Source organism: Eulemur rufifrons, chromosome 14 (assembly GCF_041146395.1).
Source record: "Eulemur rufifrons isolate Redbay chromosome 14, OSU_ERuf_1, whole genome shotgun sequence".
NCBI classification, from domain to species: Eukaryota; Metazoa; Chordata; class Mammalia; order Primates; family Lemuridae; genus Eulemur; species Eulemur rufifrons.
The window spans coordinates 25,419,399-25,443,050 of NC_090996.1; the positions used below are offsets into that span (position 1 = coordinate 25,419,399).

A 23,652-nucleotide genomic window follows, 5' to 3' on the forward strand; every position below is an offset into this window, starting at 1 on the left:
GAAAAGACTAATGAGAAAGTGACTGACCCTGGGAAGAAAAATCAGTGAGCCCTTACCTGACTGTAGTTTTTGCTATAAAATGCCCCAAAAGTGAGTGGTTTAAAACCATGCATTTATTTATTTAGCTCATGGTAATATGGGTCAGCAATTTGGGCAGGGCTCAGCAGGGCGGTTCTTCTTTCCTGGGCTGGGTTGGCTGGGACAGCTCATCTCTGCTCCTCTTTTGGAGGATGGGCTCATCTCTTCTCATCCTCCAGAAGACGAGCTCAGGCTTGTTCATAGGGCCGCTTGGGAGCATTACAAGAAATCTGCATGTTCTCTGGAGGCCTAGGCTCAGAGCTGGAACACTGTTACCTCTGCCCTGTTCTGTTGCCCAAAGCCGGCTGTCTGTCCAGTCCACATTCAAGGGCTGGTGCATTTAGAGTCTGCTGGGTGCCATAACCAAGCACCCCAGCCTGGATGGCTTAAACAACAGAAATGTATTGTCTCACCGTTCTGGAGGCGGAAGTTTAAGATCAAGTGTCTGCAAATTGGTTTCTTCTGAAGCCTTTCTCCTTGGCTTGCAGATGTCGTCCTCCTCACTGTGTCCTCAGAGGATCTTTCCCCCGTGTGCACCCCTGGTGTCACTGTGTGTGTCCAAACTTCCTCCTCTTACAAGGACACCAGGCAGACTGGATTTTGGCCACTCTGACGGCCTCATTTTAACTTAATCACCATGTAAAGCCCTACCTCTGAGTCCAGTCACATTCTGCGGTATGGAGGGTTAAGGGCTTCAACATGTGGATTTTGTAGGGACACAATTCAGCCCGTGACAGGTGGGGACAAAAGTTCCACCTCTTGATCGGGGGAGCTTCAAAGTTACAGTAAAAGGGAATGTGAACACGGGGGGAAATGACTGTGGCTGTTTTTGCAAAAAAGTCAACCACACCGACTGATCCTCCGCACCTGACCGGGCAAAGGCGACACCTGGGCACCTCCTCTCACTGGCTGTCCCTTCTCGCTCCCTCCCCACAAGCCTTTTTCTGGAGTTCATGGGTGCTCCCGAGCCCGCAGCCTGGAAGGGCTGTGTCCTGGCGGTGCTGATGTTCCTCTCGGCCTGCCTGCAGACGCTGTTCGAGCAGCAGCACATGTACCGGCTGAAGGTGCTGCAGATGCGGCTGCGGACGGCCCTCACGGGCCTGCTGTACAGAAAGGTGGGCCCCTGGGGGAGGCGCGGGCCTTCCCAGCCAAGGGGGGAGCGTCACTGGGCTGGGAGTGATAGTATCAGTGGCCCAGGACGCACTGCGTTCTAACTCACTTGCTCACACTGCATTCTCACCTCCTTCGTTATTCCTGTAAGACCCTGTGTGATCTGACCCTGGAACCTCTCCAACCTGATCACATCACACACTGTTTCCTCCTCCTGTGTTCACCCTCTTGCAGCCACACAGGTCTCCTTGCAGTTGGTCAAACACGCCAGGCCCCCTCCCACCCCAGGGCTTCTGTCCTTGTTCCCACTGACTGGACACCCTTCCCACCCCCTCATCTAATTAGCCTCCACTCGTTCCGCCATGAGGATAAAGGGTTAACTCCCTGCCGTGTGGAGACTGGACAAAGGTGTGTTGCCAGGCAACACTGCTTGCGGTAAAAATGACCCCTGACCCGCAATGCAGTGACTCCTGGTCCCCTCGGGGACGCGGAAGCTAAGCCCGTAGACTGCTGCTGCAAGAGAAACTGTAGCATGGTCGTACCTGAGCACTCACCTTGGAGAGGAAGCTCCTGGATGGCTTATTAGGACGGCTCCCGATGCCACGCTGCCGGAGTGCTGTGTCTCAGGCTCGTGTCGCCCGAGCACACCAGGGCTCGGTGTGCCCTGTCCAGTCTTGAGAGGCCAGATGTTTCCTTGAGCCCGAGAGGAAGACCTCCTGACGACAGCATTGCTCTGCCCCCCACCCCCGAGGGAGGCCACCTTTGATCTTCCGTTGAGGTCAGGGCCGTCCTCTCTACCCTCTGAGCTGCTCCTTCATGGCGCTTATAACTGCCGTTAAGGAATGAATTATACGGATTTGTATTGAGTTGGGTTCCCCATCTGACTTGAGTCTCTCAAAAGTGCAAACCCCCGTCTCCATTGCTCATGGGTATTTCTCAGTACCCAGCTCAGTGAGAAGCACACAGTAGGTGCTCTTTAAAGATTTGCTAACTGAGCCAGTCATTCCTGGCTCACTCCTTCACTCCATCACACACTCAGCAGAGAGAGGATTACATGCAGAACTTAGCCTTCCACAGGCTGGAAGGGGTCCACTGTGACCCCAGGGTTAGGGCAGATTTGAGGCCTCCAGAGAAGCAGGTTGGTGTTAGAGAGCACGTGAAATGTCCCTGTCATGCCTTAGTCATCCTGGATTCCATCCCTGCTGTAGGCGCTTACAAGCCCTCTGGCCTTGGGCAAGTTGTTCAACTTCTCTGTGCCTCAGTTTCCTTAGCTGTAAAATGGGATGAGTAATTGTACATTTTATTGATTCTGGTCTATTTTTTTTTTTCACATTTTAACACTTCTGAAATCAGTGTGCATCTTACATATCTTTAATTAGGAATGATATTTTCCTTAGTGATCCAAAAATCGTGTTTGATCCATAGCTTTTTAGATTGAATGGGATACGGTAGCGCCTGCTTCCTACGGTTGCAGTGAGCACAGAACGCAGTTAGCGCTTAGCGGGTGACCACCATTATCACTAATCGGGTGTTTTCGTGTGTTGTTAATTCTTACTGTTCCAGTGCTTTAGGGATTCCAGCGTATTTTTCACTTTCGTCAATTCCTTGGGTTCTCACAACAGCCTGAGAGGTTGGCTTAGGAGATTTTACTAACCCACTGCACAGATGGGTAAACTGAGGCTCCAAGGGCGGCTGCCTCGCTGTCCATCCCTCCACTTTGGGTCTCCTTCCTCCGGCCCTGCCTAGGTCTTGGCTCTGTCCAGCGGTTCCAGAAAGGCCAGCGCAGTGGGCGACGTGGTCAACCTGGTATCCGTGGACGTGCAGCGGGTGACCGAGAGCGTCGTCTACCTCAACGGGCTGTGGCTGCCTGTCATCTGGATCGTGGTCTGCTTCGTCTACCTCTGGCAGGTGCGCTGGGAGGGCGAAGGAAGACGGGATTTGAGATGCATCGTCTGCCTCCTCTTCCTCCCCTCCCCCTCCACAGTCCTGTCTCCATCTGCACACCCTGGGCTGGTGTGATGGGAAGTGTCTTAGGGCACCGTGGTCTTCACTTGACCTTGGGCAAGAAGCTCATCCTGTCTGGGCCTCAGTTTCCTACTCTGTAAAATGAGGAGGATGATACTTCCCCCGGTGTGTTGTCAGGGCCCCGAGTACTAGATAAATCATGCTTTAAAGTTACCATTGACACGGGGGCAACACCACCACCACCACCAGCAGGAACAACGAAACAGAAGGAAAAAATTTCAGGGGGAAAAATTGCTACTCAGTGTTCAAAAAGTATAAAGTAGCCATCAGACAAAAAGCAAAAAAACCGGGACTTTTTCTGACTTCCTTCATTTCACTTTGTGGCGTAGGATTTTCTTTTTTTTTATTAAAATCACAGACTGTGTGGGCACTGCCTAGATTCAAATCCCGCTTTTTACTACTTACTAGTTGTAAAACCTTGTACGAAGGACTTGCCCTCTCTGTGTAGCATTTCCTCATCTTCAAAATGACCATGATAGCAGGAGAAGTCACGTGGACCCATTCTCTAGACAAGCCCCACCCCATCTCCAGTCTACAGGCCTCAGTTTCCCCTCTCGGCCCCTTAGGAACACTAGTTTCTAATCTCAGGCAGAACCTGCCAGTTTATTTATGTGGCAATGGCGCCACCCGGTGGCTCAGCGGAGAAGTGCCGAGAAGGCAAACACCAGCCCGTTGCAAAGGCTGGAAAAAACGCTCAAAGAGATGGGAACAGAAGGTTCAACTCTCTCTGGCAAAAAAAATGGTATAAACCAGCAACGGTAGAAACTCCAGTGTCCACACCCCCCCCCCAGGATTTCATGATGGTGTGCATGACTCTAGTGCTGAGGTCTTAATTGAGTTGACACATGGGAAGCACTTAGAACAGTGTCTGCACCAGCAAGATACCTGCAGATAATTCACCACGTCACTTTGCCCATGCACTTCTCCTGCCTCTTGGCAGACAGTGCCCGACATCATCATGAAATCCTGGGTGGGGGGGTGGACATTGCAGTTTCTACCATCGATGGTTTATACTATTTTTTTTGCCAGGGAGAGTTGAACCTTCTGTTCCCATTTCTTTGGGTGTTTGTTTTTCCAGCCTTTTCAGTGGGCTGGTGTTCGCCTTCTCGGCATTTCTCCGCTGAGCCACCGGGTGGCGCCATTGCCACATAAATAAACTGGCAGGTTCTGCCTGAGATTAGAAACTAGTGTTCCTAAGGGAACGAGAGGGGAAACTGAGGCCAAGTAGACTGGAGATGGGGTGGGGCTTGTCTAGAGAATGGGTCCACGTGACTTCTGAAGGAATCTCAGGACATCACAGCAACTTAAAAACCATTCGTTCTACCCCCACCTCCACACTTCCCAGATACAGAAACCGCGAGAGAAGGAGCTTAGCTGTCCCGAAGTCGCAAAGCAGGGGGGGGCCAGACAAAACACAGGCTGCCCAGTTAAATATGAATTTCAGATAAACCAAATAATTTCTTAGTGTAAGCACGTCGCATCCTACTGTGAAATTCAGATTTAACAGAGTTTCCCGTCTGATTATTTGCTAAGTCTGGCAGTCCTCTTGAGGGGCGAAATGAAGACTAGGATAATTAATCATAATAGGTGACGGGAATGACTCTCTTGCCATTTTACAGACAAGGAAACTGCAGCTTAGGGAGGGTACGTGACTTGCCCAAGGCCACACTAGCAAGTGTCAGAGCCAGGATTTGAACCCAGGTCCCGATTCCAGAGGTCTCGGCTTCACCATGGTGGCCAGGAACACCCCCTTGTCCCAGCTTTCTATATACATGACCTGTCTTGAGCATGACGCCCCGTCCCCATTGTGGGAGGGGTCCTTTCCCTGCCTGAGTTAGAGGACCTTTCTCAGCCGATGTCTCTGTCTACAGACCACATTCTCCTAAGTTCCGGCCCCCGCGGCCAGGCGGCCTCTCTTGTCAGAGTCCCTGACATCCCCGGCCTAGGACCCCAGTCTGACCAGATCCCTGCGGTCTGCAGCTGGGCTCCTGGAGGTCTCAGACATCCTGTGCTCTCTGTCCCCAGCTCCTGGGCCCCTCCGCCCTCACCGCCATCGCTGTCTTCCTGAGCCTCCTCCCTCTGAACTTCTTCATCACCAAGAAGAGGAACCACCACCAGGTTTGGCCTTTGGAGGAAGGGACAGGCCAGGCAGGAAGACGGGAGGGAGCCCAGAGGGTGGGGGGACTCCTGCGGTGGCCCAAGCGCGGTGACAGGGCCAGAGCAGGGCTGAGGGGCAGAGGTGCAGGGAAGCAGACAGGTGGGGGACACGGCTTGGCGAGAGAATCAGCAGGACTTGCTGAAGGGTGGCTGTTGGGGTTGCAGGGGAGAAGTCCAGACTGTCCCAATCTTCGTCCCTTTTCCTCCCTCCCATGTCCCAGGAAGAGCAAATGAGGCAGAAGGACTCGCGGGCCCGGCTCACCGGCTCCATCCTCAGGAACGCGAGGACCGTCAAGTCCCATGGCTGGGAGGAAGCCTTCCTGGAGAGGGTCCTGCACATCCGGGGCCGGGAGCTGCGCGCTTTGAAGACCTCTGGCCTCCTCTTCTGCATGTCTCTGGTGTCCTTCCAAGTGTCCACGTTTCTGGTGATGTCACTGGGCTCTATGCAGAGCACGACTGGGGAGCGAGTGGGGGGGTGAGGCAAGGGAGCCCCAGATCCCACCGCCCCATCCCTCAAAACGTCCCTGTCCTGCGCCTGTTCTCTTGGGTGCCCTGTCATCCTCTGCGTGAGCCAACCACTCAGCTCCTTCCCCTGAAGGTGGCCGTGGCTGAGAAGGCCTGTCATTCTCTTAGAGTTCCAGGCATCTGGAACTGCTGCCAGTACCGACGTGGAGAGGAGGTTACGGGTGCAGGAAGCTGCAGACATAGCATCCCAAGTCTGTGTGTGTCCCTGACACCGGCCATCAGTGTCTGCAGCCACCGTTTCTCTGGGTGTGGTGCTTGTCCTGTAATTCTCTAATTTATTCCAAAGATCGCTGCCAGGTTAACCTTTCCAAAGCACAGCTTTGACTTGAGCCATGCCCCTGCGATCTGCAGTGACTCACCACGGCTTCCCAGGTGAAATCTAAACTCCTCGTGAGACGTTCACAGCTGGTGACACGCTGGCCTTACATGCAGAGGTGTCGTAGACAGACCAGGGTGGGACTGGCATCCCAGGGTCCCGTGGAAGAGGACTCTGAAGTTGCAGGTAGCAACAGCACTAGGGTTCCAGGCATTACATGCCACCGTGGGATGGTACAGCCATTTGCATGGGGATCTGGAACCACAGGGGACGTCACCTACAGAACCGACACTGAGAACCACAAGCACCATTGCCTGGAACCAGGAGGGCCGAGGGGACGCTTCCCCTTTGCCCTGAAAGTTCACTGGAAGATCAACTCGCGATGAAGGCGGATTAACGAGAGGAAGAGGTTTATTTACCGTGTGCAGGGGGAGAATCACAGAGTGATTACCCGACATCCCAGTGGGATCCAGATACTTCTATACCTCCTTTTAGCGGGGAGGGGGAGGTGAGCAGTTCAGGTCATTGTGTTTAGGGACAGTAAGTGGTTGCTAGGGAGGACGAGTGGCTGGGGCAACAGATTGACTTGTAAATGATTCTCTTTGCAAGTTAAATGAACCTTCAGAGACAGGTATGTAAAATATCTGGGCCACGGCCTTTGCATCCTTGATTTTCCTTCCTGCAATATAGTGAGTTAACAGGGAGGGAAGGGAAGTGGATTGTGCTGTTGGTGGGTCCGTCTGGTTATGCAGATAGAGAGAAAGCCCCTTCCAAGGGCCTGTTGATCTCTAAGGACCTTGAATTCCAAATACTTTTGATACCAAGGAGTCATATTTTGGGGTGAAATTTCCTCAGCTCCTTCACTCCCCAGATAGGGTCTCTGGGTCACCGTCATACCAGTGTCTGTCACACTGAGTAATCCTCACACTGAGTGACCATTATATCACCATCGAGTAACACCTAGAACCAAAACACCACCGACACCCGGAACTGAGCCATCCCCTAGTGACACAGAACCACAGATGCCACTAACGCCTGGAGCTGTCAAGTGCTGCCACCTGCAACTTCCAGGTCATCTTCCAAGGGATCCTGGGGTCACAAGTCCCACCTGTGTCTAGAAGGACAAAAATGGTACCAAGGCCAAGAGCTGCCCTGTCCCCGATGCCTGGAACCGAGAGTTTGCAATGCCCGGAGCCGTGGGGCTGCAGGCTCACCCCCTCCACCGAGGCGCTGGTGTATTTGGAGGCAGCCTGTGTGGCTCGTGACCTGGGAGGGGACTGGGCTGAGTGGGGATAGGGAGGGGAACCCATGTAGACACTGTGGACAGGCCATGTGGCCCCCAGAGGCGCCACGGCTTGCTGAACCTCCCTAGCCACGCTCTGTCCTCTCATGGTCACCCCGTGTGTCTGTCCCCCCCAGGTCGCGCTGGTTGTGTTTGCCGTGCACACTCTGGTGGCCGAGGAGAACGCCATGGACACAGAGAAAGCCTTTGTGACCCTCACGGTTTTCAACATCCTCAACAAGGCCCAGGCGTTCCTGCCTTTCTCCGTCCACTCCGTTGTCCAGGTGCGGCGGGCGGGGGGGCAGGGCCATCTTGCGGGTGGGGGGCGGGGGGGTGCGGTGACTGTCCCCAGAGGAGGAGGACAGACAGGCAGACAGGGCCATGTGCGCACTGGAAGGGACAAGCAGGGCAGGGAGTCTAGTGGGCAGACGTCAGGAAGGAGCAGGCTTCGTCCAGGGGCGGCGCGGGGACCTCAGCGACCCCCCTCGGAACACGCAGGCTCATCCGCCCAGCAGTTCCCTTTTCCGAGCAGCGCAGTTGGGTTTCTCTCCCTCACTCTGCACAGCCCTTTCGCGTTGCGCCCCCCGTGGCAGGATGGAAGCGAGCAGCGGCCGCACCGCTGAGCCCCTGCGCTGTCGCCGCCGCCCCTTCGCGCAGCGAGGCAGTTTGGTGGTTGGGCGCGCAGACGGCGCCCCCGGGCGGACAAGGTTTGAAATTGTTCCATGAAATCGCTTGATGGCGCTGTTGGAAAAGCCACCACCCCCTGTGCGTGTCTCATCTGCAGAATGGCAGGCGGTTCCAAGGTAGCCGTGAGAAACAGGGAGGTGGGAGATCACCAGCGCCATCGTGTCACCGCGTCACCGCCCCGATGTGCGCTGACTCCCCTGGCCTAGAAAGCTTTGTCGTAGCGCCTTGCAAATGCGCACAGCCTGGTAGACGGGAAGCTGGTGCCGCGGCGTCCTTGGCTCTTCTGGCTGGGTGACCTGCGGCTTCGGTTCCCCAGGCCCGAGTGTCCTTTGACCGTCTGGCCGCCTTCCTCTGCCTGGAAGAAGTTGACCCTGGTGCTGTGGACTCCAGTCCCTCTGGGTGCCGTGAGTGCTGAGTTCCGGAGGGGGGGTGGGGGATGGGAGGACGGCGGGGCTGGCACGTGCAGATGGCGCCACCTTCGTGTCACTCGGAAACAGGCATCGTGGGTGGCGCTGTTCTCCCTGCCGGACATCCGGGCACCACTCATTGAGCACCTACTGTGTGCCGTTCTGGGTACACAGCGGTGAACACTCTGACAGCCCAGGTCTCTGCCCTCCTGCAGGAGGTCTCGGGTGACAAGCGTGGCAACGTTTTTGTCAAGCTAGGAAACAACATCAGAGTTGCACGCACCTGTGTGTCCAGACTCGCCAAGCTCAAGCTAGCTGGGCTTTCCCGCACCGCTGCGTGTGTTTTTCACCCTAGGCCTGTGGGTCTAGTGACATTAACTGCTGCAGGGGGAGGGGACCCGTCACCAGCTGAAGACCATCTTCCTTTCTTTTAATGAGGAATCTGGCCAACCCGCTTACCTGGAAAACTCCTGCGTGGTGGACTGCCCAGGTCCAAATCCCAGCGCCAGTACTGTTTAGCTGGGTGACCTTGGCAAGTGATTGATCTCCCTGAGCCTCAATGTTCCCGTCTGCAAAATGGGCATGACAGTCATCACAGCATCTACTTCGTAGGGTTGCTGTGAGGGTCAGATGAGTTCGTTCAAGTGCAGCACTTAGAACAGGGCTCCACACAAAGTCAGTCTTCAGTGCATTTTTTGTTATTATTTTAATTATTATTAGGGAAAAACCCAGAAGTTAGCAAAGAGGCCTTTAAGCAACCCAAAGTTGGTATTCTGGAGACTACTCAGAGCTCTGGTGCATTCTCAGCTGCGCACAGCTTTGTTCACCGGAGCTGATGTGATTCGGGGGTTCAGACCCAGGCTCTGGGTTTGAATCCCGGATCATCACTCCCAACTGCGTGGCCCTGGGAAGCAACACCTCCCTCCAGGCTGGTGCCTCACCTCTGGCAGGACCGTCCGGAGGGCTACACAAGGGACGGGAAGCGCATGGCTTTCAGGAGTTGCTTAATCGACAGCCAGGGGTCCCTGACGACCAAGCCATCGTCACCACTGGGGGATCATGTGATCCTCGGCCAGAGACCCCCTCCTGGGTGTTGTTTTATTCACAGCTTGACACACGTGGTCACCTGCTGGGGCCAGAGCCTCACACTCTCCCAGGTCCCAGCTCATCCCCCCAAAGGTATGGGACGGTGAGATTAATACGGGACAGGAATGTCGAGTGGGCGCTCACCGTGTCACCCGCCAGGACAGTTCAAAGTGCGCTGTATGGAGTGGCTCTAGGTGTCCTTGCCACACCCAGACACACAAAGTAGTAACTAACTGTGGCGAAGGATGTGTTAATTCTCTTGACTGTGGGAGTCATTTCACAGTGTACACATTTGTCAAATACCATGTTGCATAGCTTGAATATATATAGTTTTTATTTGTCAGTTATACCTCAATAAAGCTGGGTAGAATAGTGCTCTGTATAGTAATGAACTTGTCTCACCCTCATGACAACCCGATGACGTGGGAACTTCTACAATCCACCCATTTTACAGATGGGGAAACAGAGGGCAAGGCAAATCGCCACAGCTCAGGATATTAAGAGAGGATGATTCCCCGAGTAAGGCACCTAGATTGTCAAATAAAAATACAGGATGCTCAGATAAATTTGAATTTCAGATAAAGTGAATACTTTTTCATGTAAGTACGTCCTGTGCAATATTGGGGGCATACTTATACTAACAAAAGTTTATTATTTATCTGAAATCCAGATTTACCCGGGCATCCTGCATTTTCCAACAAGCCTCCCTAGAGACCACACAGAGAGTCAGTGGGTGTCTAACTCCTTCTTGGAATCATCTGGGGAGCTCTTTAAATATACCGGCTGCTCAGACCCATCCCTGAGAGATTCCGATGTAATTGACTTGGGCTGAGCCGTGGAGAGCTTTGAAAATCTGTCCAGGGGATTCCAGATATGCATTCAGGATCAGGAACCACGAATCTGATTGTTCCTTCATCGCACAGATGAAATCTGAGATCCAGAGATGCAAGGAGACCACACGTGCCTGTTTATTCCTGTTGCCCCGTGAAATTAACAACACCCTCTTTACTTTCTGAAGGCCTGGGCTGGATGATAAGTCATATCAGAAGTCTACCATTTCAGTGAAGGACCAGCTTGTACATATTTTAGGCTTGTGGGCCATACAGTCTCTGTCCCAACTGCCCAACTCTGCCATTGTAGCACAAATATATAAATGGGTGGGTGTGGCCGTGTTCCAATAAAACTTTATTTATAAAAATAGACAGCAGGCAGGACTTAGTCCCTGGGCCGTGGTTTGCTTCCCCCTGAATTATATATATATATATATCTATATCTATATCTATATCTATGTCTATATATCTATATCTACATATATATATATCTCTATATCAAGGGGACATGGAGAGAATGGGACCACTGCAGGGTCAGACACCGCCAACGAGCCACAGGACAGTTTGTTCAGTGGGAGAGATTTCCGGTCGCCCCTGGGGGGCAGGGCCTGGGGAGGGTCTCACAGGTGAAGGGCCAGCCAGGCGGGGGTCCCCTGTAACCAGCCTCCTGTGCCCTGCAGCCGCCGGGAAGGATTGCATCACTGTACGCGATGGCACCTTCGTCTGGTCCCGGGAAGGGCCTCCCTGCCTCCACAGGTACAGAGCGAGCCTCCTGGTGACTGCTCTCCCATTCGAGGGGGAGACGCCGGGGGCTTCCTGCCTGAGAGATGGTGCAGGTTTCCACCCGGGGCTGGAGGGGGCGTTGGGCTGGGGCTCTGCCAGGGACGTTGCCAGGACTGGCCCTGGCGGAGAGAGTCCTGGGGAAGCAAGAGCTCCTGGGGGTTGGGGGACAGGGAGGGAGACAGGCCTCTGCTCCTGGGCTGGCCAAGAGGGATCTCAGGGCCCAGCCCTTCCTGGGCTGGCCCCATCAGCTGTGACCACTTCTGTGCCTCCTGTGTCCCAAGGTCACTGTCACCTCCAGCCCCCAACTTTATGGCTTTGTGGCCAAAAGTCCCAGCCAGCCCCCAAACTCCCAAGAAGTGAAAGAAAATGTCCTGGACAGTCTTCGTATCAAATGTCATTCACTTACTCATAGCATTTATCGAGCACTCGCTGAGTGCCAGGCCCTGTGCTCAGCACCGGGTTAAAGTGAAGAAGACAGACAAAGGCCCTGCTCTCTTGGGGTGATACTGTGAATGTGGGGTGGGGCGCAAATGGGAAACACGGCAAGGGGACAGAGTGTGATGGTTTGTCCAGTGGGGGGAGGGGAGACACTCAAGTTGAGATCATAATGAAGGCGTGAGCCTTGCGGGTATCGGGACAAGAGCTTTCTAGGCAGTGAGAACAGCATGTGCAAAGGTCCTGAGGCAGGAGTGTGCCTAGACTCAGGTTTCCCAACCTCAGCACTGTTGATATTTTGGGCTGAAATTCTTTGTTGTGGGGCCACCCTATGCAGTATAGGATGTTTAGAAAGACCCCTAGTCTCTGCCCACTAGGTGCCAGGAGCACCCCCTACCAGTTGTGACAACCAAAAATATGTCTAGACTTTGCCAAATGAACCCTGAGGGACAAAAATCATCCCCGGTTGAGAACCACTGGCATATTGTGTTCAAGAAACACAGGGGAGATCCAAGGCAAGCAGGAGGCTGGATGTTGGCTTTGACCCTGAGTAACATGGTGATGCTGGAGGGTTCAGCTGGGAAGTTCATGGTCTGACCTGGGTTTTAGCAGATCCCTCTTGCCACTGGGTGGAGGATGGGCTGGGGCGACGGCAGAAGCCGGGAAGGCAGGGAGGAAGCCATTGCAAGTGCGAGGCAGGAGGTCGTCCAGGTTAAACTCTCAGGCCACAATTGACTGTGTGTGCCTGTGTGCACATGAGTGTGCAGGCATGCAGGTGTATTTGCAATGTGCACATGTATGTGGGTGTGCATGTGCACACGTATGCATGTGTGCTCGTGTGCGTACTTTGTATGCGTGCACGCACTGTGCATGTGTGGGTGTGCATGTGCACACGTATGCATGTGTGCGTACTTTATGTATGCGTGCACATACTGTGTGCATGTGTGGGTGTGCATGTGCACACGTATGCATGTGTGTGTGCTTTGTATGCATGCACATACTACATTGTGGGTGTGCATGTGCACACGTATGCATGTGTGCGTACTTTGTGTATGCGTGCACATACTGTGTGCATGTGTGGGTGTGCATGTTCACACGTATGCATGTGTGCGTACTTTGTGTATGCGTGCACATACTGTGTGCATGTGTGGGTGTGCGTGCTTGTGTGAGTGTGCAAATGTGCATGCATGCATTCACGCGCACAGATGTGGGCAGGGTAGCAGCTGCTCCAATAGCCAGACAAGGGCTGGGAGAGGGAAGAAAAGCCCCGCGAGTCCTCGAGGGACCGCCCAGAGGAGGGGACAGCAGGACCGCCTGGCTCTGTCTGGGGCTCCCCCTTTCTGCACAGACGCGGCTGGGCCCTAACCAGGGACGTGTCTCCCCTCCCGGGTTGCCAGGATAAACCTCACCGTGCCCCAGGGCTGCCTGCTGGCTGTTGTTGGTCCCGTGGGGGCAGGGAAGTCCTCCCTGCTCTCTGCCCTTCTCGGGGAGCTGTCAAAGGTGGAAGGATCCGTGGGCATCAAGGTGAGGCCGCCCCCACCTGTCTGCTAGGATGTCCCCATCCTGAAAGTTCCTCATCCCGGCAGCCTCCTCGCCCCTTCCAGCTAAGCTCACTTCCGCCCCTGTCTCCGCCTCCCGCCCCCCACCAAGAGCCCAGCTCCACTGCTTCTCAGCATCACTCCTGCCTGTGTCCCCGTCGTCGTCCTATGGCCAAAGAGAGTTTGTTTTAGGGTCCCGTGGCTTACGTGCCCCAGGAGGCCTGGGTCCAGAACGCATCCGTGGTGGAGAACGTGTGCTTCGGGCAGGAGCTGGAGCCGGTGTGGCTGGAGCGCGTGCTGGAGGCCTGTGCCCTGTGGCCAGACGTGGACGGCTTCCCTGCGGGAGTCCACACCTCGGTCGGGGAGCAGGTGAGCGGCTCGGGCCTTCTCGGGACGGGGAGGCATTGCAGCTGGGGGCCATGTGCCTCCCGACCCGTGGGTATGACCCGTGGGCAGTACGACGGTGACACAGGGGGACCCAGGGCAGTATGATCGTGACACGGGGAGACCCGGGGCAGTATGATGGTGACACAGGGGGACCCGGGGCAGTATGACAGTGACACAGGGGGAGTCAAGGAAGCTGGGGAGAAGAAGGGTCAGAGGCATAGTAGGTGATCAATAAATAAATATTAAGTTATTGAGAACAGAGACCAAGGGGGAGGCAGAGCATCGTGGCAGGGATTGGGGGTGAGGGGCTCTCTGACCGCTGAGAGCAATGAGGCCCGGACTCCTGTCCTACTCGGCCCTGCCTTGCTGGATGACGGTGGTCAAATTGCTTCCCCTCTCTGAGCCTCAGCAAAGAGTCTGGGCAAAGATGTCCAACGAGCAGGATATACGCACCTGGAGCTGTGTATGGGGTAGGGGTTGGCTGACTGTGAACCACAGGCCCAATCCAGCTCCCTGCTTGTTTTTATAAATAAAGTATTATTGGGACACAGCGACACCCATTCATCTACCTGCTGTCTGTGGCTGCTTTTGCAGTCAAAGGTCAGAGTTGAGCTGTAGTGACAGAGACCGTATAGCCCGAAAGGCTGAAATCGGTATATCTGGCCTTTCACAGAAAGAGTTTGCAGAACTTTGGATTAGGGAATTGTCGATGGAAAAGTGGGGATCAAAGTCCGGGGAGAGAGTGAGGTTTCCTGGGGGGAGACAGAGCGCCCAGAGAGGGTCTCCAGGAGCCCCCTGCGTGGGCTGGGAAGGGGCGCCCAGGAGGGGTGACGGGGTGTCGTGGGGGCCAAGGCAGAGTGTTTCAAGAAGGGAGGGGGTGCCTGCTCCGTCTGCCTCTGCCCAGCTGTGTCGCACCCTGCTCTGAATGTCTGATGTCCCAGAACCACCTCGTCCCGCAACCTGCCCCTCCCAGGTGTCGGGAGTGCCGTCCTTCCCAAGGCTCGGATCCCAATCCTTGGTGCCTTCCTCAGTCCCTTCCCCCTTACGCCCACGTCTCATCCGTTGGCAAATCCTATTGGGTCCACCTTCGGAGCAGACCTGGAATCCCTGGTCCTGTCTGTTGTCGGCTCTGCCCGCGCCACCGCGGCAGCCTCCTGGCCTCGTCTCTGTCCTCGCCCCTGTAGTCTAAGCCCAGCGCGGCCGCCACAGGGGTTCTGGCCAGACGCAGGTCGATCACATCCTTCCTCTGCTCGGAACCCTCCGGGATCTGCCCATTTGCCTCAGTGTCAAAGCCCATGTCCTGACGATCCCTGGAAACGTCCCCCACACTCTGGCCCCGTCGTCTCTCTGCCCCGTCGTCTCTGCCCCGTCTCCTGTCTTGCTCCCCTTTCCTGCTTTGCTCCAGCAACGTGGGTCTCTGCCATGTTCCCTGAACCCCCCAAAGCACGCTCCCACCTCAGGGCCTCTGCGCCTGCTGTCCCCTCTGCTGGAAAGCCCCCACCACCGCCACCTGGAGTCCCCACGGCTCATCCTTGACTTCTGTCACCCTCCCTGACGACCCAACGCAGCAACCCTGCACCCACACCTGCTTTATCACTGTTCCCAGCACCTAACACTCCCGTCTCCCACCGCACCCTCCTTAGCATGCAAGGCCCACCCAGGAGAGCAGCAACTGTTCCATTCGTTGCCCCAGAACCTGGAACCCTGGTGGATAGGTTGTAGCCACGCAGGCATTGTTAGCCGCATGAATGAATGAACTTAAGAATGAATGCAGTAAGGACTAGGTAGAAGGAATAGTTCTAGTATTCAATAGTACGGTAAGGAAAATTATAGTTATTAATTGATTGTAGATTTCAAAATAACTAGAAGTGAAGAAGTGTAATGTTCCCAACACGAAAGGTAAACATTTGAGGTGATGGATATTCCAGTGACCCTGATTTGATCATTATACGTTGTATACAGGTATCAAAATATCACATGCACCCCCTCACATATGTACAATTAAAAAATCAAATTTTTTAAAAAAGGACTGGAAAGCTACCACGGGATTAGGCAACGGGAAAATGACTCTGGAGAAATGGGAACAGAAGCCAGACTTCCATGGGGGGAGAAGTGAGTAGGAGGGGAGAGTGTAGACTGTAGCCTGAGGAGTGTAGACGACTCCGCCAGGAAGCGTGGCCAGAAAGGGGAGAAGTGAGCCGGGCACAGGGTGGGGATGTTGGGTTGAGAGGGAGCGTTTGAAGCTGGGAGTGGCCCAGGGGACAGGCACAGCGAGCTGCACCCCACCCTGAGGGGCAGAGGCGTCCTGACCTGCCCCGGGCACTCCAGCCTCCCCCAGCAGATGAAGACGCAGGACCCCGTCCCCCTCTGTGGCTACAGGGCATGGCTCTCTCCGGGGGCCAGAAGCAGCGGCTGAGCCTGGCGCGGGCCGTGTACAGGAAGGCTGCTGTGTACCTGCTGGACGACCCCCTGGCGGCCCTGGACGCTCACGTCAGCCGGCATGTCTTCAACCAGGTCATCGGGCCCAGCGGGCTGCTCCAGGGGACAGTAAGTTTGGGAACACGTGTCAGAAGGCACAGGGCAAAGGCAGAGGAAACCCTTCGAGTCCAGTCCTAACCCAAGTTAGTGTATGTCACCATCAACCCCCGCTTGAGTCCCATTTTCTTCTTAGCATCGGTCAGCTTTTGCCGTGACGATGCTACGTAACAAGCACCCCTCAAATCTCAGTGGCTTACAGCAGCAGTCGTTTCTGTCCTGTGTCTGTGGTTAAACTACTACAGCCCTGCTTCAGATGACTGGCCGGGTTCACACGAACTACTGGTCGTCTTGTTTCGAGCCACAGGCTGAAGGAGTCCCCTCTGTTTCTGTATTTGGATGTTCTGTTTTCAAGAAAGAGGACCAGAGCACAAGAAGGGAGTTGTCCCCACTCTGAGTTCAGGGACACTGCCCTGCCCCCAGCTCCAGGAGACTGGCCATGTGCACGATTGTGACTTCCACCCCTTCCCTGCCCAGACACGGATTCTTGTGACCCACACGCTCCACGTCCTGCCCCAGGCCAATTGGATCGTGGTGCTGGAAGATGGGGCCATCGCAGAGATGGGCTCCTACCAGGAGCTTCTGCACAGGGAGGGGGCCCTGCTGCGCCTTCTGGATCAAGCCAGACAGCCGGGAGATAGAGAAGGAGGTACTGGCCGGGCTTTGCCAGTTTCCTGTGCCTGGCTCCTGCCAGCCTTGGGGAGAAGCCTCCACGGGTCCCCCTGGCATGAGTGGAGTGTTCTGGTCACAGCCTCCCTGCAGGCCCATGCCTGGGAGCAGACATCTCTCCCCAGAGGCCACCTCTCCCCAAGAAGAGCCAGTGACACCAGGGTGTGTGCTAAGGGCTTCTGTAAACATACGTCCTTCCATTTGATTCTCACGATACCCCTATGAGGTGTGTGCGGTTATTGCTGCCATTTTACAGATGAGGAAACTGGGACAAAAAGAGTTAAATCATTTGCCCAAGTTCAACTCCAGAGTCTATGCTCGCAGCTGCTACAGAGACTGAGCAAGAAGGTCTTTGGTGCCTAGAAGACTGCAACATGCTAGTTAGGGCTTCGAATATGCAGAGAACAAACAGCCTGCTGGGTGTACGAGTTTCTGGAAGTAACGTTGCCAATCAGGCTCACCCACGGGAAGCGAAAAGTAACAGCTAATGGCACGTCATGTACATTAACTTGTTTAATCAGCACAGTGCTCCTGTACAGTTAGCACTAAGATTATCTCCATTTCACAGATGAGGAAACTGAGGCCTAGAAGTTAAGGAACTGGTCCAAGGCTACATGGCTCAGAAGTGGCAGTGCTGGGATTCGAACCCAGGCAACATGACTCCAGAGAATGTTTTATAATCAGTAGGCTTTAAGCTGCCCCTCCATAAAAAAAAAAAACAAAGACTCACACCCAGGTCTTGCTCCGTCTTAGGCTTTGCCTCTCCTGAGAACATCTTCTCAGCACCGGCCCAGCCTGGTAAAAACCCTAAGTGTTGATTCACAATATCACCAATCTGGAGCTTGAGGATAGAACTTGCCCATTTGTATCAGTCAGCTTTCACTGTGATGATGCTGTGTAACAAACAACCCCCCAAATCTCAGACGCTTCCAATAGCCGTTATCTCTTGCTTACAGGTTTTTGGTTTAAACTACAGCACTGCCTGCTGTTATTGGCTCAGCCTTGGGGACAGTTGGGGGGGGGTGTCCTTCCTGGACAAGATGGGACCTGAGAGTGGGTGGGAGTTAACTAAAAAAGAGCATTCCGGCCACAAGGAACCACTTGAGCAAGGGTGTCAGGTTAAATGGAGGCAACTTGACTTTGTACAGTGTTCATTGCTGTGTTTTCAGCCCCAAATGCATAGCAAATGCGCAGTTATATTTGCTGATTGAATCAAAGAATGAATGAGAAAATGAATGAATAATGTTCCTGGAAGGGCCCAGGAAGGGTTGAGCGAGGTCGCTGGAAAGGCGGCAGGAGCAGGGGACACAGGCTCAGAGAGGAGGTTAAGGCCGTGGAGCCAGTGAGCGTCAGGGCCAGTGTCTGGCCCCCATGGTGTGACAAGACTCCCGTGACTTTGCAGAAACAGAGCCTGGGAGCAGCGGTGAGGACCCCGGAGGCTCCTCTGCAGGCAGGAGGCGCCAGCCCAGACCGGAGAGGTGAGTCCACCGTGCTCAGGAGGGCAGGGGCGGAGGCTGAAGCAGCGCCGGCTGGGCCCACCTGCGTCCCAGGCAGGTCGGGGTGGCCAGAACCACGACAGAGGGAGCACCTGCTAAGCGCCCCCGTGGTGCTCAGCGGAGAGATAATTCACCAGAAACAGTTGCCAATCAATTCAGGAATGAATCATTTTCCCTCCAGTGTGATGCCACCAAGTGGGCTGAGGCTGGTTTGTCTCCTTGCTGGAGAAGGGCGGGGCTGGTTCCAAAGACACACCCTCCCCATAGTTGTCACTGGCCACACCAGGTCCTGTCTGTGCTTTGACAGGCCGGTTACGGGCTCTCCACGGGGCTGGCTGCCGCAGGGGGACAGGCCAGCTGGAGTCCACCCTCCTTACGGAGACAGGCCTTGGGAGACAGGACAGCGGGCCCCTGGCCGCCAGGCGGTCTGAGCTTAAGTGCCCGCTGTCGGGGTGGGGTGTAGGGGGCGCTTTGAGGGGCCTTAGTCTTTGGGGATCACTGGGGCTGGGCATAGCCCCTCCCTGCCCGCCCCAGCCAGCCACCTGAGGGCGCTGCTGAGTCGCACGCCGGGCAAGCCCGCTGTCTTCACAGCCCCCAATCACATGGGTAGGTAGGTAGATGTGCGTACGTAGGTATGTGGTATCCATTAATATCCTCCATTTTTACAGTGGAGGAAACTGAGGCACAGAGGTTGGTTAGCGCACTCAGCCGCAGAGGAAAGGAACGTTGCAAAAGTCTTTAGCATTTGGATTGTGCATAACTGACATTCTGCCGGGCTAGGCTGACACATCGGAGGGTAAACAGTAGGGGCACAACGATGCAGCAAAGCTTAGGCCAAAGTGTGCAAATTCTGAGAAGGGAGTTGCAAAGTTGGCCGAGCAAGCTCAGTGGCCGAAATGGCATCCGCAGAACAGGCTCGGCTCTGGGGCAGGGATGGCGTTTAGCCGGCAGCACGCAAGGGGAAGGGCGGCCAGAGACGTGGCGCTCCATCTGTCAGCTGAATGAAGGAATGAATGAACGGGTAGAGAGTGCACCCCCGGGCCGTGGCCCTGAGGCTGGGCATACGCGGCCCCCGCGGGGAGAAACACTGATTTGTCCTCATTTCCTCCAAATGACAGGTCCACCAGGTCGGTCTCTGAGAAGGACAGCACCACCGCGGAAGCCGAGGCAGGGGTTCCTCTAGACGACCCTGACGTGGCAGGACAACCACCGGCAGAGGACAGCGTGCAGTACGGCAGGGTAACCGCCAGCTGTCCCCGGCCTTCCCCACCTTCTGCCGCTGCCCCCGGGGAGCCCAAGGCCTCCCCCGAGATAGAGCACTGGCGGGGGCAGTGATACCTTTACTGAGCACCTCCTGTGTTCCTGGTAAGATTCTAGACCTTCCTATTTCTTAATCCACAACCACTCTAAAAAATAGATGGTGATGGCTCCATTTCAGAGATGAAGAAACTGAAGTGTTACAGGTTTAGGAGACTAAGCTGGGCGCGGTGGCTCACACCTATAATCCCAGCATTTGGGGAGGCCGAGGTGGGAGGATCACTTGAGCCCAGGAGTTCGAGACCAGCCTGAGCAACATAGTGAGACCCCTCGTCTCTACAAAATAATGAAAAAGAAAATTAGCTGGGCATGGTGGTGTGTGCCTGTAGTCCCGGGAGGATCACTTGAGCCCACAAGTTCGAGGCTGCAGTGAGCTATGATGTGCCTCTGCACAGCAGCCTGGGCAACACAGCAAGACCCCGTCTATTAAAAAAAAAAAAAAAGAAAAAATTAAGAGACTTGTCCATGGTGTCATCGTTAGCACGTGACCAGCCTGGGACTCAAATCTAGATCAGTCCAAATTGGAAGCTCGTCCTGTTTCTCCTCTTCTATGTGGCTGTGTCCATCTACCCACCCATCCCATCATGCACCCCATTGCCCTTCCATCTGCCCACTCGTTTATCCAGACATCCAACCCGCCTAACCAAACACCCAACCATCCACTCACCTATATGTCTGTGTGTCCACCCGTTCGTTCATTTGTCCTTCCATCCAATCCCCCCCACCCACCTACCTACCCGCTCATTTATCCGCCCCCCACTCACCCACTCATCCACCCAGCAAACATCCACCCAGCACCCGCTGTGCCGGGCTAAGCCTGGTGTAGGTTGCATGCTAGGGAGGGTAGACAGACAGCAAACAATTAGGCTAATAAGGTAACATCCAATAACAGTAAGTTCTATAAACAAAATGCAAAGAAGATCAATGAAATGGAGACCAACCGAGGGTCCCGGTCTGCTTAGATAGGATGCTCTAAGCAGTGACATTTGAGCCGCCAGGACGAAGGCGAGGGACCCGGCCATGCAACGTGCAGGAGAAAGAGGGTTCCAGGCAGAGGGAAGAGCAGGCGCTAAGCCCGAGAGGGGAAGCGGGTCCCAGGCAGGCAGTGGGGGTGAAACAAGGAATTTGGAATTTCTTCTAAGAGCAAGACAAAGCCACAGACAGGCCAGCGACAGCAAGATACGATGAGACTGATGTTTCCAAAAGTTTTCTCTGGCTGCAGCTGTGCAGAGAAGTTCAGACTTGCAGGAGCAGGACCTTAAGCAAGTGGCTGAACCTCTCTGTGCCTCAGTTTCCTTATCTGTGGAATGGAACTTACCGTGAGCATAGAGACACATGCCTGATGCACAGGAGATGCTCAAGAAAACACTCCCAAACCAGAAAGCCCCACAGCCTGTCACTGGCCAACGGGGGGTCCTGTAGCAGAAGGGGGTCCTGCAGCCAGGCGGGGCCTGCGGGGGAGACGGTGCTCCCGGGACAGGTGTTGAGAGGCCTGTGAGATCTGCCCCACGGCGTGTCTCCTGGGAGCCTCCCCTGGCCTTGCCCCAACTCACCCCTCCCTCTGGGGCCTCTCTCTGCCACCCTCTCCCCCGACGTGTGCTACAGGTGAAGGCCGCCATGCACCTGACCTACCTGCGGGCCATGGGCGCCCCCATCTGCCTCTACATACTCTTCCTCTTCCTCTGCCAGCAAGTGGCTTCCTTCTGCCGCGGCTACTGGCTGAGCCTGTGGGCCGACGACCCCGCCGTGGACGGGCGGCAGCCGCAGGCAGCCCTGCGTGGCGGGGTCTTCGGGCTCCTCGGCTGTCTCCAAGGTTTGCCTCACCCACTCTCCTCATCCTCCTCTCCCCCCAGCTCCCTTGCTCACTCTGTTCTCCCCGAACATCTGTGCAGGACATCCTGGACCAAAGCACACACCCGAGTCCTTAAGATGGGACTGGCCGACAGGGCCTATCCCTCCCTTTCTGGAACCTCTAGAATCTCTCCCAGACCTATCCACCAGCAGAGGGCGGCTCCAAGGTCTGCCTGCTGGTGATTTTTCATGCTCTCCAAACCTCCAGAAAGAGCCAGACCCTCCCCAACAAGTGCACCACCGCCACTACCCCGTCTTCCCTTTTTAAAAACATAGAAATGTTTATTGAGATAACGCACATGCAGTTCTAAGAAAGAATGCAGCCAGCTCCCTTGTACACTCTGCCCAGTGTTGTCCTCTGTAAAGGGGGCATCAGGCCTGAACTTGAGGACCCTTCTAGTCCTAAGTATGTGTAGACCTGTTTGCCAGAGACCAGCAGTAGAGGACTCAAGCCAAAAGGTTGTTTAGTCAAGAGGAATTAGACAGTGAGTTGTGGGAGTCATCTGAGCCCTGGGACTAACTCGCATCTCCATTTGGGTGGCACAGTCCCCTTTCATCGTCCTTTCACACCCACCCCTCATTTGGCAGCCAAGGGCAAGCCTTACTGTCCCCTAAAGACGGAGAGAGACTGGAGCCCAGACAGAGCAATCAGTTATGACTCTTCTTAATACAAAGAACAGAAAATTCAGCTCCAATTCAAAATGATCTTATGTAATAAGAGCATTTATTGGCAAAAGGGACTGGTATGCATAGATCCCTAGCTTCAGGTATGGCTGGATCCAGGGGTTGCAAGGCTGTTAGAAATTGCTTCAGGTCTTTCCTATCCAGGTAGGCTCCTCAACACAGCTTCCTGTCCAGGTGGCAAGGTGATATTCCACAGCTCCCTCAAAAGAGCAAGTACCTCGTTCCCAAAAGTTCTAGCGAATCTCAGGTCTCACTCTCATTGGCCTGACTTGGGTCACGTGCTCATCCCAGAACCAATCACAGTGGTCGGGGTTGACCAGGGTTGAAATTTGCCCCACTCCAGAGCCAAGGGGTGGAGGGAGCCCCATCCCAAGCACACAGTCTGGTCCCTGGGGGAAGGATGTAGAGTATGTTCATTTCCTAGGGCCGCTGCATAACAAGTTACCACAGGCTTGGCAGCCTAGCACAAAAGAAATTGATTGTCCCACAGTTCTGAAGCCAGAAACCTGAAATCAAAGAGTCAGCAAAGTTGGTTCCTTGTGGAGGCTCTGAAGAAACCACCCCATATCTGTCTCCCAGCTTCTGGTCATTGCCAACAATCTCTGGTGTTCCTTGGGGTGCAGATGTATCAGTTGAATCTCTGCCTCCATCTTCATGTCTTCTGCTCTGTCTCTCTCAGCGTCTCTTCTTAGAAGTCCCAGTCATTGGATTTCGGATCCATCCTAAATCCAGGGTGATTTCATTTCAAGATTTCTAATTACATCTGCAAAGACCTTATTTCCAAATAAGGTCACATTCTGGGATTCTAGGTGGACGTGGATTTTGGGGGGACACTGTTCAATCCACTACAGGGTGGGTCCACAGAGAGAGAACCAGGTGGCCAAGCCATAAGGTGCCACCATGGCACAGTAGGGGACACCTGCCCGAGGCCATGCAGGGAGGCGCCTGCAGGGCCGCATGCCTCGTGCTCTGACCTCCTCTCCCTCCGCAGCCGTCGGGCTGTTTGCCGCCATGGCCACTGTGCTCCTCGGCGGGGTCCAGGCATCCACGCTGCTCTTCCGGAGGCTCCTGTGGGACGTGATGCGCTCTCCCGTCAGCTTCTTTGAGCGGACGCCCGTCGGGAACCTGCTGAACCGCTTCTCCAAGGAGACAGACATGGTGGATGTGGACATCCCAGACAAACTCCGGTCCCTGCTGACTTACGCCTTTGGACTCCTGGAGGTCGTCCTGGTGGTGGCGGTGGCCACCCCACTGGCCATCGTGGCCATCGTGCCGCTCTTGCTCCTCTATGCTGTTTTCCAGGTACGGGGAGGTCCGGGAGGCTCCCAGGTCCAGCTGAGGTCACCTCAGCCAGTGCCCTGTCTCTGTCGAGCTGGGCATCTGGGGCTGGCCCAGAATAACCCCCAGGGGCGGAGACACTACAGTGTGTTTCTAATTTCTGCACTAGACGTCAA

General features: G+C 54.9%; 1 protein-coding gene across 1 annotated transcript in view; it reads left to right on the forward strand.

Moving 5' to 3' along the window:
• The window catches only part of ABCC6 (ATP binding cassette subfamily C member 6), a 50,174-nt gene that overhangs the window by 13,806 nt on the left and 12,716 nt on the right, over positions 1–23,652 (forward strand). The window contains exons 9-23 of the mRNA XM_069486885.1: positions 1,016–1,193; positions 2,935–3,096; positions 5,239–5,331; positions 5,592–5,795; positions 7,631–7,777; positions 8,497–8,584; positions 11,184–11,259; positions 13,119–13,245; positions 13,452–13,628; positions 16,026–16,193; positions 16,659–16,830; positions 18,253–18,328; positions 19,465–19,585; positions 21,269–21,476; positions 23,190–23,500. Of these exons, the coding sequence (XP_069342986.1) occupies positions 1,016–1,193; positions 2,935–3,096; positions 5,239–5,331; positions 5,592–5,795; positions 7,631–7,777; positions 8,497–8,584; positions 11,184–11,259; positions 13,119–13,245; positions 13,452–13,628; positions 16,026–16,193; positions 16,659–16,830; positions 18,253–18,328; positions 19,465–19,585; positions 21,269–21,476; positions 23,190–23,500 (2,308 nt within the window). The remainder of the gene's footprint in view (positions 1–1,015; positions 1,194–2,934; positions 3,097–5,238; positions 5,332–5,591; positions 5,796–7,630; positions 7,778–8,496; positions 8,585–11,183; positions 11,260–13,118; positions 13,246–13,451; positions 13,629–16,025; positions 16,194–16,658; positions 16,831–18,252; positions 18,329–19,464; positions 19,586–21,268; positions 21,477–23,189; positions 23,501–23,652) is intronic.